We start from the raw sequence: 17,241 nt of genomic DNA on the forward strand, positions 1-17,241 counted from the left end.
TGGCCAAAAGTCTCTTCATATCCCCTATGGCAGGCTGCATTCCCACCATAATTTCTTCCAACTTTGAAATCCAAGGATGTGCTCCATCTTGAAGAGTAGGTAACTTCTCAAGTATATCTGACATATCTGTACTCCGCCAGGGCTTGTACTCCAAATTCTGTCCTCGGATGATCACTGGACACATCTTTTCAGGTTCCTTTCCTTTTCTTGAGCGCAGTGCATATTTCATCTCCAGTGTTTGGGGGCCTTTTTCCCGCAACTCTTTCTTCTGTATCTGGAGCTTCTCCAATTGATTTTCCAATGCTCTTCGGCTTTCTGGACTGGTAGATTTATCCCAGTACGAAAGGCATTGTTCTATGCTTCTTTCAACCTCCCTTAAAGCCCTTCGTCTGTCCTCATCTATTCTGGTACTGGATGTCATTGGAGAAAACCCCCTTGAGAGCAAAGGACCCTCGCTCTCCGAGTCTCCATCACTCTCTCCCTTCTCACTTTCATGAGAGCTGTCATCTCTTGGGTCCTTTTCCCTCCATTTTTTGCTATGATATTTACCCTCCTGACTGATCACTAGGAGCTAGGGATAAATTTCCTGAAGGAGATTTATTTGTTTTCCTTATTTCCTAAGACAGACTCCTTACATTAATGTTTATTCACTGTCTTTCCTAAGACAGACTCCTTACATTAATGTTTATTCTCTGTCTTTCCTAAGACAGGCTATTCCCCCCTTTTGCGCTGTACACAGCGCAATCAAAAACAAATTTAGAAGGAGAAACACCCCAAACACCTACACATCATGGCACGCACACACAAATGATTCATTACGGTGTGACCAAACAGCAAACACACAACAGCCTGAACGAGCGAATCAGCACTCAATCATGTGAAACGCTCATCGTTGTTGCCGGCTTGGAGCAGGAGCAGATGCAGTGAAGCTGTCGGCGACGCCGCAGGCCACAACACGTCCGGAGTTCATGACGCCAGAATTGTTGTTTATTAAATAGCGATGATGTGAAGGTGATGAAGGAGACTCCGATGACACTGTCTTGCTTGCATAAAGAAAAGGTTTATTACAAGAAGTACAGCATCTATCAAGCATCTAGAATGCTTGGAGAGGGTTCAAAGCCAATGTGAACTGCTCTGAAAAACAGCTCCAAAATACCCTCATTATATAGACCTGGTGGTGTTTGTGAAATGTGAGACAAAGCACAACAGACGACAGAGACATTCTAGCTGGACTTTGACAATCCTTGACCTAGGCCATAAATACCTTCTTGAACCTGACTGTATATACTTCTGGACCCTGGGTCCCTAACTGGTCATCTGTTCCAAAGCTTCAGAGTAGATCTTAATACACTACATATTTCCCCCCTTCGAGACCACACAGAGTCTCAAAAATAAAAGAGTAATACATACATTTTTGCAGTTGTGAGAAAAATAACAGTTCCTCCAATGGTGGTTTCTTCAGCATTAACCTTAGTAATATAGCAACTTTTGTGGAGCTTCAGAGTAGATCTTAATACACTACAGATTAATGATAAAACCCCAAAAATGATTCATGCAAAATTGAAGGTGCATAAAACAACAAATCACATATAATACACTGAAGCTCTGATCAGCCTCTGCAAAAAGACCAACCATCTCACCATTGTGCTGAAATGATAGGTATGGTTGAGATGTTTGGAAAGAAGCATAAAAAAGGAATAAAAAAAAACACGATAAAACATGAAAACGACATTAAAAGATATATGGTAATACTGAGGTGTTTGTTTTAACTGTTTTCCTAAAACTAATTCATATTACTCCATACTGCAGCAACCACAACCGTAGCCCCAACAACAGCAGCACCCACAACTGCAGCTCCCACAACTGCAGTCCCAACAACAAGGGCTCCGACAACTGTGCCCTCGACAACTGAAGCACCCACAACTGCAGCTCCCACAACTGCAGTCCCAACAACTAGGGCTCCGACAACTGTACCCTCGACAACTGCAGCTCCCACAACTGCAGCCCCAGCAACAGCAGCACCCACAACTGCAGCTCCCACAACTGCAGCCCCGACAACTAGGGCTCCGACAACTGCAGCCCCAACAACTGCAGCAACCACAACCGCAGCCCCAACAACAGCAGCATCCACAACTGCAGCTCCCACAACTGCATTCCCAACAACTAGGTCTCCAACAAATGTAGCCTCGATCACTGAAGCACCCACAACTGCAGCCCCACCAACTGCAGCTCCCACAACTGCAGCCCCCACAACTGCTGCTCAGACAACTGCAGCACCCACAACTGCAGCCCCCACAACTACAGTTCCCACAACTGCGGCTCCCACAACTGCAGCTCCCACAACTGCAGCCCCAACAACTGCAGCTCCCACAACAGCAGCACCCACAACTGCTGCTTCGACAACTGCAGCACCGACAACTGCAGCAACAACAACTGCAGCCCCAACAACTACAGCTCCCACAACTGCAACCCCAACAACTAGGGCTCCGACAACTGCAGCCCCAACAACTGCAGCAACCACAACCGCAGCCCCAACAACAGCAGTACCCACAACTGCTGCTCCAACAACTACAGCCCCAACAACTGCAGCACCCACAACTGCTGTTCCGACAACTGCAGCACCCACAACTGCGGCCCCAACAACAACAGCACCCACAACTGCTGTTCCAACAACAGCAGCACCCACAACTGCTGTTCCGACAACTGCAGCACCCACAACTGCGGCCCCAACAACAGCAGCACCCACAACTGCTGTTCCAACAACTAGGGCTCCAACAACTGTAGCCTCGACAACTGAAGCAGCATCAACTGCAGCCCCCGCAACTGCAGCTCCCACAACTGCAGCCCCCACAACTGCTGCTTCGACAACCGCAGCCCCAACAACAGCAGCAGCATCCACAACTGAAGCACCCACAACTGCAGCCCCAACAACTGCAGCTCCCACAACTACAGCCCTATTAACTGTAGCACCCACAACTGCTGCCCACACAACGGCTGCTCCAACAACTGCAACACCCACAACTGCTGCACCGACAACTGCAGACCCCACAACTGCGGCTCCAACAACTGCAGCACCCACAACTGCTGCTCCGACAACTGCAGCACCCACGACTGCAGCTCCATCAACTGTGGCCCCGACAACTGCAGCCCCAACAACTACAGCACCCACAACTGCAGCTCCCACAACTGCAGCCCCAGCATGTGCAACTCCAACACCTGCGGCCCCAACAACTGCAGCACCCACACCTGCAGCTCCAAGAACTGCGGCCCCAACAACAGCAAAACCCACAACTGCAGCTCTAACAACTGCAGCACCCACAAGTGCAGCCCCCACAACTGCGGCTCATGCAACTGCAGGCACAACAACTACAGCTCCCACAACTGCAGTCCCAACAACTGCAGCTCCCACAACTGCAGCCCCAACAACTGCAGCTCCCACAACAACAGCACCCACAACTGCTGCTTCACAACAGCAGCACCCACAATTGCAGCCCACACAACTGCAGCTCCAACAACTGCAGCCACAACAGCAGCCACAACTGCAGCCCCAACAACTGCAGCTCCCACAACAACAGCACCCACAACTGCTGCTTCGACAACAGCAGCACCCACAACTGCAGCCCACACAACTGCAGCTCCAACAACTGCAGCCACAACAACAGCAGTAACCACAACTGCAGCCCCAACAACTGCAGCTCCCACAACAACAGCACCCACAACTGCTGCTTCGACAACAGCAGCACCACAACTGCAGCCCCCACAACTGCAGCTGACACAACTGCTGCTCTAACAACTGCAACACCCACAACTGCTGCTCCGACAACTGCAGACCCCACAACTGCAGCTCCAACAACTGCAGCACCCACAACTGCTGCTCCATCAACTGTGGCCCCGACAACTGCAGCCCCAACAACTACAGCACCCACAACTGCAGCTCCCACAACTGCAGCCCCAGCATGTGCAACTCCAACACCTGCGGCCCCAACAACTGCAGCACCCACACCTGCAGCTCCAAGAACTGCGGCCCCAACAACAGCAGAACCCACACCTGCAGCTCTAACAACTGCAGCACCCACAAGTGCAGCCCCCACAACTGCGGCTCATGCAACTGCAGGTCCCACAACAACCACACTGCAGCTCCCACAACTGCAGTCCCAACAACTGCAGCTCCCACAACTGCAGCCCCAACAACTGCAGCTCCCACAACAACAGCACCCACAACTGCTGCTTCGACAACAGCAGCACCCACAATTGCAGCCCACACAACTGCAGCTCCAACAACTGCAGCCACAACAGCAGTAACCACAACTGCAGCCCCAACAACTGCAGCTCCCACAACAACAGCACCCACAACTGCTGCTTCGACAACAGCAGCACCCACAACTGCAGCCCACACAACTGCAGCTCCCACAACTGCAGCCCCAACAACAGCAGTAACCACAACTGCAGCCCCAACAACTGCAGCTCCCACAACAACAGCACCCACAACTGCTGCTTCGACAACAGCAGCACCCACAACTGCAGCCCCCACAACTGCAGCTGACACAACTGCTGCTCTAACAACTGCAACACCCACAACTGCTGCTCCGACAACTGCAGACCCCACAACTGCAGCTCCAACAACTGCAGCACCCACAACTGCTGCTCCATCAACTGTGGCCCCACAACTGCAGCCCCAACAACTACAGATCCAACAACTGCAGCTCCCACAACTGCAGCCCCAGCATGTGCAACTCCAACACCTGCGGCCCCAACAACTGCAGCACCCACACCTGCAGCTCCAAGAACTGCGGCCCCAACAACAGCAGAACCCACACCTGCAGCTCTAACAACTGCAGCACCCACAAGTGCAGCCCCCACAACTGCGGCTCATGCAACTGCAGGCACAACAACTACAGCTCCCACAACTGCAGTCCCAACAACTGCAGCTCCCACAACTGCAGCCCCAACAACTGCAGCTCCCACAACAACAGCACCCACAACTGCTGCTTCGACAACAGCAGCACCCACAACTGCAGCCCACACAACTGCAGCTCCAACAACTGCAGCCACAACAGCAGTAACCACAACTGCAGCCCCAACAACTGCAGCTCCCACAACAACAGCACCCACAACTGCTGCTTCGACAACAGCAGCACCCACAACTGCAGCCCACACAACTGCAGCTCCAACAACTGCAGCCACAACAACAGCAGTAACCACAACTGCAGCCCCAACAACTGCAGCTCCCACAACAACAGCACCCACAACTGCTGCTTCGACAACAGCAGCCCCCACAACTGCAGCCCCCACAACTGCAGCTGACACAACTGCTGCTCTAACAACTGCAACACCCACAACTGCTGCTCCGACAACTGCAGACCCCACAACTGCAGCTCCAACAACTGCAGCACCCACAACTGCTGCTCCATCAACTGTGGCCCCGACAACTGCAGCCCCAACAACTACAGCACCCACAACTGCAGCTCCCACAACTGCAGCCCCAGCATGTGCAACTCCAACACCTGCGGCCCCAACAACTGCAGCACCCACACCTGCAGCTCCAAGAACTGCGGCCCCAACAACAGCAGAACCCACACCTGCAGCTCTAACAACTGCAGCACCCACAAGTGCAGCCCCCACAACTGCGGCTCATGCAACTGCAGGCACAACAACTACAGCTCCCACAACTGCAGTCCCAACAACTGCAGCTGACACAACTGCTGCTCTAACAACTGCAACACCCACAACTGCTGCTCCGACAACTGCAGACCCCACAACTGCAGCTCCAACAACTGCAGCACCCACGACTGCAGCTCCATCAACTGTGGCCCCGACAACTGCAGCCCCAACAACTACAGCACCGACAACTGCAGCAACAACAACTGCAGCCCCAACAACTGCAGCACCCGCACCTGCAGCTCCAAGAACTGCGGCCCCAACAACAGCAGAACCCACAACTGCAGCTCCCACAACCGCAGCCCCCACAACTGCAGCGCCAACAACTGCCGCACCCACAACTACAGCTCCCACAACTGCAGTCCCAACAACTGCAGCTCCCACAACTGCAGCCCCAACAACTGCAGCTCCCACAACAACAGCACCCACAACTGCTGCTTCGACAACAGCAGCCCACACAACTGCAGCTCCCACAACTGCAGGTGACACAACTGCTGCTCTGACAACTGCAACACCCACAACTGCTGCTCCGACAACTGCAGACCCCACAACTGCAGCTCCAACAACTGCAGCACCCACAACTGCTGCTCCGACAACTGCAGCACCCACGACTGCAGCTCCATCAACTGTGGCCCCGACAACTGCAGCCCCAACAACTACAGCACCCACAACTGCAGCTCCCACAACTGCAGCACCCACACCTGCAGCTCCAAGAACTGCGGCCCCAACAACAGCAGAACCCACACCTGCAGCTCTAACAACTGCAGCACCCACAAGTGCAGCCCCCACAACTGCGGCTCATGCAACTGCAGGCACAACAACTACAGCTTCCACAACTGCAGTCCCAACAACTGCAGCTCCCACAACTGCAGCCCCAACAACTGCAGCTCCCACAACAACAGCACCCACAACTGCTGCTTCGACAACAGCAGCACCCACCACTGCAGCCCACACAACTGCAGCTCCAACAACTGCAGCCACCACAACAGCAGTAACCACAACTGCAGCCCCAACAACTGCAGCTCCCACAACAACAGCACCCACAACTGCTGCTTCGACAACAGCAGCACCCACAACTGCAGCCCACACAACTGCAGCTCCAACAACTGCAGCCACAACAACTGCAGCTCCAACAATTACGGCACCAACAACTACAGCCCCAACAACTGCAGCTCCCACAACTGCAGCCCCAACAACTAGGGCTCCGACAACTGCAGCAACCACAACCGCAGCCCCAACAACAACAGCACCCACAACTGCGGCCCCAACAACTGCAGCACCCACACCTGCAGCTCCAAGAACTGTGGCCCCAACAACAGCAGAACCCACAACTGCAGCTCCCACAACCACAGCCCACACAACTGCAGCTCTAACAACTGCAGCACCCACAACTGCAGCCCCCACAACTGCGGCTCATACAACTGCAGCCACAACAACTGCAGCTCCCACAACTGCAGTCCCAACAACTATGGCTCCGACAACTGTCCCCTCGACAACTAAAGCACCCACAACTGCAGCCCCCACAAATGCAGCTCCCACAACTGCAGCCCCAACAACTGCAGCTCCCACAACTACAGCCCTAATAACTGTAGCACCCACAACTGCGGCTTTGACAAATGCAGCACCCACAACTGCAGCTGACACAACTGCTGCTCTAACAACTGCAACACCCACAACTGCTGCTCCGACAACTGCAGACCCCACAACTGCGGCTCCAACAACTGCAGCACCCACAACTGCTGCTCCGACAGCTGCAGCACCCACGACTGCAGCTCCATCAACTGCGGCCCCAACAACTGCAGCCCCAACAACAACAGCACCCACAACCACAGCTCCCACAACTGCAGCCCCAGCATGTGCAACTCCAACACCTGCGGCCCCAACAACAGCAGAACCCACAACTGCAGCTCCCACAACCGCAGCCCCCACAACTGCAGCTCTAACACCTGCAGCACCCACAACTGCAGCTCCAACAACTGCGGCTCATACAACTGCAGCCACAACAACTGCAGCTCCCACAACTGCAGTCCCAACAACTGCAGCTCCCACAACTGCAGCCCCAACAACTGCAGCTCCCACAACAACAGCACCCACAACTGCTGCTTCGACAACAGCAGCACCCACAACTGCAGCCCACACAACTGCAGCTCCAACAACTGCAGCCACAACAACAGCAGTAACCACAACTGCAGCCCCAACAACTGCAGCCCACACAACTGCAGCTCCAACAACTGCAGCCACAACAACAGCAGTAACCACAACTGCAGCCCCAACAACTGCAGCTCCCACAACAACAGCACCCACAACTGCTGCTTCGACAACAGCAGCACCCACAACTGCAGCCCACACAACTGCAGCCACAACAACAGCAGTAACCACAACTGCAGCCCCAACAACTGCAGCTCCCACAACAACAGCACCCACAACTGCAGCCCCAACAAATGCAGCACCCACAACTGCAGCGCCAACAAATGCAGCACCCACAACTCCAGCTCCACAACAGCTGCAGCCACAACTAAAGCGCCCACAACTACAGCCCCCACAAATGCAGCTCCCACAACAACAGCACCCACAACTGCTGCTTCGACAACAGCAGCACCCACAACTGCAGCCCACACAACTGCAGCTCCAACAACTGCAGCCACAACAACAGCAGTAACCACAACTGCAGCCCCAACAACTGCAGCTCCCACAACAACAGCACCCACAACTGCTGCTTCGACAACTGCAGCCCCAACAACTGCAGGTCCAACAATTACGGCCCCAACAACTACAGCCCCAACAACTGCAGCTCCCACAACTGCAGCCCCAGCATGTGCAACTCCAACACCTGCGGCCCCAACAACAGCAGAACCCACAACTGCAGCTCCCACAACCACAGCCCACACAACTGCAGCTCTAACAACTGCAGCACCCACAACTGCAGCCCCCACAACTGCGGCTCATACAACTGCTGCCATAACAACTGCAGCTCCCACAACTGCAGTCCCAACAACTAGGGCTCCGACAACTGTCGCCTCGACAACTAAAGCACCCACAACTGCAGCCCCCACAACTGCAGCTCCCACAACTGCAGCCCCAACAACTGCAGCTCCCACAACAACAGCACCCACAACTGCTGCTTCGACAACAGCAGCACCCACAACTGCTGCTTCGACAACAGCAGCACCCACAACTGCAGCCCACGCAACTGCAGCTCCAACAACTACGGCCCCAACAACTGCAGCCCCAACAACTGCATCCCCAACAACTGCAGCTCCCACAACTGCAGCCCCAACAACTAGGGCTCTGACAACTGCAGCTCCCACAACCGCAGCCCCAACAACATCAGCACCCACAACTGCAGCTCCCACAACTGCAGTCCCAACATCTAGGGCTCCAACAACTGTAGCCTCGACAATTGAAGCACCCACAACTGCAGCTCCCACAACTGCAGCCCCAACAACTAGGGCTCCATCAACTGTAGCCTCGACCACTGAAGCACCCACAACTGCAGCCCCCACAACTGCAGCTCCCACAACTGCAGCCCCAACAACAGCAGCACCCACAACTGCTGCTTCGACAACTGCAGCCACAACAACTACAGCCCCACCAACTGCAGTTCCCACAACTGCAGCCCCAACAACTAGGGCTCCGACAACTGCAACCCCAACAACTGCAGCAACCACAACCGCCGCCCCAACAACAGCAGCATCCACAACTGCAGCTCACACAACTGCAGCCCCAACAACTGCAGCACCCACAACTGCAGCACCCACAACTGCAGCCCCAACAACTGCAGCACCCACAACTGCAGCTCCAACAACTGCCGCCCCAACAACTGTAGCCCCCATAACTGCAGCTCCCACAACTGCATCCCCAATAAGTGCAGCTCCAACAACTGCGGCCCCAACAACAACAGAACCCACAACTGCAGCTCCCACAAACGTAGCCCCCATAACTGCAGCTCCCACAACGGCAGCTCCCACGACTGCAGCTCCAACAATTCCAGCCCCAACAACTGTAGCACCCACAACTGCTTCTCCGACAACTGCAGCACCCACGACTGCAGCTCCAACAACTGCAGCCCCAACAACTACAGCCCCAACAACTGCAGCACCCACAACTGCAGCACCCACGACTGCAGCACCCACGACTGCAACCCCAACAACTGCAGCCCCCACAACTGTAGTTCCCACAACTGCAGCCCCAACAACTGCAGCTCCAACAACTGCAGCCCCCACAACTGTGGCTCATACAACTGCAGCCACAACAACTGCAGCTCCAACAACTGCAACCCCTACAACTAGGGCTCCAACAACTGTTGCCTCAACAACTGAAGCACCCACAACTGCAGCTCCCACAACTGCAGCCCCAACAACTGCAGTACCCACAACTGCTGCTTCTATAACAGCAGCACCCACAACTGCAGCCCACACAACTGCAGCTCCAACAACTGCAGCCACAACAACAGCAGTAACCACAACTGCAGCCCCAACAACTGCAGCTCCCACAACAACAGCACCCACAACTGCTGCTTCGACAACAGCAGCACCCACAACTGCAGCCCACACAACTGCAGCTCCAACAACTGCAGCCACAACAACAGCAGTAACCACAACTGCGGCTCATACAACTGCTGCCACAACAACTGCAGCTCCCACAACTGCAGTCCCAACAACTAGGGCTCCGACAACTGTCGCCTCGACAACTAAAGCACCCACAACTGCAGCCCCCACAACTGCAGCACCCACAACTGCAGCCCACGCAACTGCAGCTCCAACAACTGCAGCTCCCACAACGGCAGCTCCAACAACTACGGCCCCAACAACTACAGCCCCAACAACTGCAGCTCCCACAACAACAGCACCCACAACTGCTGCTTCGACAACAGCAGCACCCACAACTGCTGCTCCCACCACTGCAGTTCCAACAACTGCAGCCCCCACAACTGCAGCACCCACAACTGGAGCTTCGACAACTGCGGCTCCAACAACTGCAGCCCCCACCACAGCAGCTCCAACAACTGCGGCCCCGACAACTGCAGCCCCAACAACTGCAGCTCCATCAACAGCGGCCCCAACAACTGCAGCCCCCACAACTGCAGCTCCAACAACTGCTGCTCCAACAACTGCTGCTCCAACAACTGCTGCCCCAACAACTTCAACTCTAACAAGTGCGGCCCCAACAACTGCAACACCCACACCTGCAGTTCCAACAACTGTGGCCCCAAAAACAGCAGAACCCATAACTGCAGCTCCCACAACTGCAGCCCCCACAACTGCAGCTCCCAACACTGCAGCTCCCACAACTGCAGCCCCCACAACTGCGGCTCATACAACTGCTGCCACAACAACTGCAGCTCCCACAACTGCAGTCCCAACAACTAGGGCTCCGACAACTGTCGCCTCGACAACTAAAGCACCCACAACTGCAGCCCCCACAACTGCAGCTCCCACAACTGCAGCCCCAACAACAGCAGTAACCACAACTGCAGCCCCAACAACTGCAGCTCCCACAACAACAGCACCCACAACTGCAGCCCACAACTGCAGCTCACAACTGCAGCTCCACAACTGCAACAGCAGTAACCACAACTGCAGCCCCAACAACAGCAGCACCCACAACTGCAGCACCCACAACTGCAGCCCCAACAAATGCAGCACCCACAACTGCAGCTCCAACAACTGCAGCTCCCACAACTACAGCCCCAACAACTGCAGCACCCACAACTGCAGCCCCAACAACTGCAGCTCCAACAACTGCAGCCACAACAACAGCAGTAACCACAACTGCAGCCCCAACAACTGCAGCAACCACAACCGCCGCCCCAACAACAGCAGCATCCACAACTGCAGCTCACACAACTGCAGCCCCAACAACTGCAGCACCCACGACTGCAACTCCATCAACTACAGCCCCAACAACTGCAGCACCCACAACTGCAGCTCCAACAACTGCCGCCCCGACAACTGTAGCCCCCATAACTGCAGGTCCCACAACTGCAGCCCCAACAACTGCTGCTCCAAATAACATGCCCCAACAACAACAGAACCCACAACTGCAGCTCCCACAAACGAGCTCCCCATAACTGCAGCTCCCACAACGGCTGCAGCTCCCACGACTGCAGCTCCAACAACCCAGCCCCAACAACTGCAGCACCCACAACTGCTGCCTCCGACAACTGCAGCACACGACTGCAGCTCCAACAACTGCAGCCCCAACAACTACAGCCCCAACAACTGCAGCACCCACAACTGCAGCACCCACGACTGCAACCCCAACAACTGCAGCCCCCACAACTGTAGTTCCCACAACTGCAGCCCCAACAACTGCAGCTCCAACAACTGCAGCCCCCACAACTGTGGCTCATACAACTGCAGCCACAACAACTGCAGCTCCAACAACTGCAACCCCAACAACTAGGGCTCCAACAACTGAAGCCCCAACAACTGAAGCCCCCACAACTGCAGCTCCCACAACTGCAGCCCCAACAACTGCAGTACCCACAACTGCTGCTTCTATAACAGCAGCACCCACAACTGCAGCCCACACAACTGCAGCTCCAACAACTGCAGCCACAACAATAGCAGCAACCACAACTGCAGCCTCAACAACTGCAGCTCCAACAACTACGGCCCCAACAACTACCGCCCCAACAACTGCATCCCCAACAACTGCAGCACCCACAACTGTAGCCCCAACAACTAGGGCTCAGACAACTGCAGCCCCAACAACTGAAGCAACCACAACTACAGCCCCAACAACAGCAGCACCCACAACTGCAGCTCCCACAACTGCAGTCCCAACAACGAGGGCTCCAACAACTGTAGCCTCGACAACTGAAGCACCCACAACTGCAGCCCCCACAACTGCAGTCACAACTACTAGGGCTCCGACCACTGCAGCCCCTACAACTGAAGCAACCACAACTGCAGCCCCAACAAAAGTCCCACAACTGCAGTCCCAACAACTAGGGCTCCAACAACTGTAGCCTCGACAACTGAAGCACCCACAACTGCAGCCCCCACACCTGCAGCTCCCACAACTACAGCCCCAACAACAGCAGCACCCACAACTGCAGCTCCCACAACTGCTGCTTCGACAACTGCAGCCATAACAACTGCAGCCCCCACAACTGTGGCTCATACAACTGCAGCCACAACAACTGCAGCTCCAACAACTGCAACCCCTACAACTAGGGCTCCAACAACTGTTGCCTCAACAACTGAAGCACCCACAACTGCAGTTCCCACAACTGCAGCCCCAACAACTGCAGTACCCACAACTGCTGCTTCTATAACAGCAGCACCCACAACTGCTGCTTCGACAACAGCAGCACCCACAACTGCAGCCCACACAACTGCAGCTCCAACAACTGCAGCCACAACAACAGCAGTAACCACAACTGCAGCCCCAACAACTGCAGCAACCACAACCGCCGCCCCAACAACAGCAGCATCCACAACTGCAGCTCACACAACTGCAGCCCCAACAACTGCAGCACCCACGACTGCAACTCCATCAACTACAGCCCCAACAACTGCAGCACCCACAACTGCAGCTCCAACAACTGCCGCCCCAACAACTGTAGCCCCCATAACTGCAGCTCCCACAACTGCATCCCCAATAAGTGCAGCTCCAACAACTGCGGCCCCAACAACAACAGAACCCACAACTGCAGCTCCCACAAACGTAGCCCTCATAACTGCAGCTCCCACAACGGCAGCTCCCACAACTGCAGCTCCAACAATTCCAGCCCCAACAACTGTAGCACCCACAACTGCTTCTCCGACAACTGCAGCACCCACGACTGCAGCTCCAACAACTGCAGCACCAACAACTGCAGCTCCAACAACTGCAGCACCCACAACTGCAGCTCCAACAACTGCAGCCGCCACAACTGCTGCTCCAACAACTGCTGCTCCAACAACGGCAGCACCCACAACGGCAGCTCCAACAACTGCAGCACCCACAACTGCAGCACCCACAACTGCAGCCACAACAACTGAAGCTCCAACAACTGCAGTCCCAACAACTAGGGCTCCAACAACTGTTGCCTCAACAACTGAAGCACCCACAACTGCAGCTCCCACAACTGCAGCCCCAACAACTGCAGTACCCACAACTGCTGCTTCTATAACAGCAGCACCCACAACTGCAGCCCACACAACTGCAGCTCCAACAACTGCAGCCACAACAATAGCAGCAACCACAACTGCAGCCTCAACAACTGCAGCTCCAACAACTACGGCCCCAACAACTACCGCCCCAACAACTGCATCCCCAACAACTGCAGCACCCACAACTGTAGCCCCAACAACTAGGGCTCAGACAACTGCAGCCCCAACAACTGAAGCAACCACAACTACAGCCCCAACAACAGCAGCACCCACAACTGCAGCTCCCACAACTGCAGTCCCAACAACGAGGGCTCCAACAACTGTAGCCTCGACAACTGAAGCACCCACAACTGCAGCACCCACAACTGCAGTCCCAACTACTAGGGCTCCGACAACTGCAGCCCCAACAACTGAAGCAACCACAACTGCAGCCCCAACAACAGCAGCACCCACAACTGCAAGTCCCACAACTGCAGTCCCAACAACTAGGGCTCCAACAACTGTAGCCTCGACAACTGAAGCACCCACAACTGCAGCCCCCACACCTGCAGCTCCCACAACTACAGCCCCAACAACTGCAGCCCCAACAACTGCAGCCCAAATGACTGCGGTACCCACAACTGCAACTCCAACAACTGCAGCCCCCACAACTGCAGCTCCCACCACTGCTCCAACAACTGCAGCCCCAACAACTGTAGCTCCAACAACTGCGGGTCCGACAACTGCAGCTCCCACAACTGCAGCCCCACGACTGCAGCTCCAACAACAACTGCAGCCCCAACAACTGCTGCCTCCACAACTGCTGCCTCCACAACTGCAGCCCCAACAACTGCAGCTCCCACAACTGCTGCCCCGACAACTGCCGCTCCAACAACAGAAGCCGCAACAACAGAAGCAACCACAACTGCAGCTCACACAACTGGAGCCCCCATAACTGCAGCTCCCACAACTGCATCCCCAATAAGTGCAGCTCCAACAACTGCGGCCCCAACAACAACAGAACCCACAACTGCAGCTCCCACAAACGTAGCCCCCATAACTGCAGCTCCCACAACGGCAGCTCCAACAATTCCAGCCCCAACAACTGTAGCACCCACAACTGCTTCTCCGACAACTGCAGCACCCACGACTGCAGCTCCAACAACTGCAGCCCCAACAACTACAGCCCCAACAACTGCAGCACCCACAACTGCAGCACCCACGACTGCAACCCCAACAACTGCAGCCCCCACAACTGTAGTTCCCACAACTGCAGCCCCAACAACTGCAGGACCCACAACTGCAGCTCCAACAACTGCAGCCCCCACAACTGTGGCTCATACAACTGCAGCCACAACAACTGCAGCTCCAACAACTGCAACCCCTACAACTAGGGCTCCAACAACTGTTGCCTCAACAACTGAAGCACCCACAACTGCAGCTCCCACAACTGCAGCCCCAACAACTGCAGTACCCACAACTGCTGCTTCTATAACAGCAGCACCCACAACTGCAGCTCCAACAACTGCAGCCCCAACAACTACAGCCCCAACAACTGCAGCACCCACAACTGCAGCACCCACGACTGCAACCCCAACAACTGCAGCCCCCACAACTGTAGTTCCCACAACTGCAGCCCCAACAACTGCAGCTCCAACAACTGCAGCCCCCACAACTAGGGCTCCAACAACTGTTGCCTCAACAACTGAAGCACCCACAACTGCAGCGAGCACAACTGCAGACCCCACAACTGCAGTACCCACAACTGCTGCTTCTATAACAGCAGCACCCACAACTGCAGCCCACACAACTGCAGCTCCAACAACTGCAGCCACAACAATAGCAGCAACCACAACTGCAGCCCCCACACCTGCAGCTCCCACAACTACAGCCCCAACAACAGCAGCACCCACAACTGCAGCTCCCACAACTGCTGCTTCGACAACTGCAGCCATAACAACTGCAGCCCCAAAAACTGCAGCTCCCACAGCTGCAGCTCCAACAACTAGGGCTCCGACAACTGCAGCCCCAACAACTGCAGCAACCACAACCGCAGCCCCCACAACAGCAGCATCCATAATTGCAGCTCCCACAACTGCAGTCCCAACAACTAGGGCTTCGACAACTATAGCCTCGACAACTGAAGCACCCACAACTGCAGCCCCAACAACTGCAGCCCCAACAACTGTAGCATCCACTACTGCTGCTTTGACAACTGCAGCCCCAACAATTGCAGCCCACACAACTGCTGCTCCAAGAACTGCAGCACCTACAACTTCTGCTCCGACAACTGCAGCACCCACGACTGCAGCTCCCACAACTGCAGCCCCAACAACAGCAGCACCCACAACTGCAGCTCCCACAACTGCTGCTTCGACAACTGCAGCCCCAACAACAGCAGCACCCACAACTGCAGCTCCCACCACTGCGGTTCCAACAACTGCAGCCCCAACAACTGCAGCCCCAACAACTAGGGCTCCCACAACTGCAGCCCCAACAACTGCAGCAACCACAACCGCAGCCCCAACAACAGCAGCATCCACAACTGCAGCTCCCACAACTGCAGCACCCACTACTGCTGCTCCGACAACTACAGCCCCCACAACTGCAGCCCCCACAACTGTGGCTCATACAACTGCAGCCACAACAACTGCAGCACCCACAACTGCTGCTCCAACAACGGCAACACCCACAACTGCTGCTCTGACAACTGCAGCCCCCACAACTGCAACTCCAACAACGACAGCCCCCACAACTGCTGCTCCGACAACTGCAGTCCCAACAACTAGGGCTCCGACAACTGCTGCTCCGACAACTGCAGCCCCCACAACTGCAACTCCAACAACTGCAGCCCCCACAACTGCAGCCCCAACAACTGCAGCCCCCACAACTGCAGCCCCAACAACTGCAGTACCCACAACTGCTCCTTCTACAACAGCAGCACCCACAACTGCAGCCCACACAACTGCAGCTCCAACAACTGCAGCCACAACAATAGCAGCAACCACAACTGCAGCCTCAACAACTGCAGCTCCAACAACTACGGCCCCAACAACTGCATCCCCAACAACTGCAGCACCCACAACTGCAGCCCCAACAACTAGGGCTCCGACAACTGCAGCAGCACCCACAACTGCAAGTCCCACAACTGCAGTCCCAACAACTAGAGCTCCAAGAACTGTGGCCTCGACAACTGAAGCACCCACAACTGCAGCCCCCACACCTGCAGCTCCCACAACTGCAGCCCCAACAACAGCAGCACCCAGAACTGCAGCTCCCACAACTGCTGCTTTGACAACTGCAGCCACAACAACTGCAGCCCCAACAACTGCAGCTCCCACAGCTCCAGCCCCAACAACGAGGGCTCCAACAACTGCAGCCCCAACAACTGCAGCAACCACAACCGCAGCCCCAACAACAGCAGCATCCACAATTGCAGCTCCCACAACTGCAGTCCCAACAACTACGGCTTCGACAACTGTACCCTCGACAACTGAAGCAC

General features: G+C 55.4%; 2 protein-coding genes across 2 annotated transcripts in view; both read left to right on the plus strand.

Annotated features, from left to right (window-relative positions):
- The window catches only part of LOC125896186 (bromodomain-containing protein DDB_G0280777-like), a 16,784-nt gene extending 14,872 nt beyond the window's left edge, over window positions 1-1,912 (plus strand). Inside the window, exon 6 of the mRNA XM_049588563.1 lies at window positions 1,810-1,912. Within this exon, the coding sequence (XP_049444520.1) occupies window positions 1,810-1,912 (103 nt within the window). The remainder of the gene's footprint in view (window positions 1-1,809) is intronic.
- A 2,044-nt stretch (window positions 1,913-3,956) lies between these two features.
- Window positions 3,957-5,694, plus strand: LOC125896187 (keratin-associated protein 9-7-like). The gene is made up of 2 exons (XM_049588564.1): window positions 3,957-4,114; window positions 5,481-5,694. Exons 1-2 carry the CDS (start codon window positions 3,957-3,959, stop codon window positions 5,692-5,694), a joined length of 372 nt encoding a protein of 123 aa, XP_049444521.1.
- Window positions 5,695-17,241: the final 11,547 nt, after the last annotated feature.

This window comes from Epinephelus fuscoguttatus, linkage group LG10, assembly GCF_011397635.1.
Source record: "Epinephelus fuscoguttatus linkage group LG10, E.fuscoguttatus.final_Chr_v1".
In the NCBI taxonomy this organism is placed as follows: Eukaryota; Metazoa; Chordata; class Actinopteri; order Perciformes; family Serranidae; genus Epinephelus; species Epinephelus fuscoguttatus.

Bases quoted from the DNA above. Each gene is read 5' to 3' on its own strand.
- LOC125896187 (XM_049588564.1), top strand. From the start codon at position 3,957: ATGTGCAACTCCAACACCTGCGGCCCCAACAACTGCAGCACCCACACC. The intron at 4,115-5,480 runs GTCCCACAACAA...CCACAACTGCAG, and splicing joins TGCGGCTCATGCAACTGCAG to CCCCAGCATGTGCAACTCCA.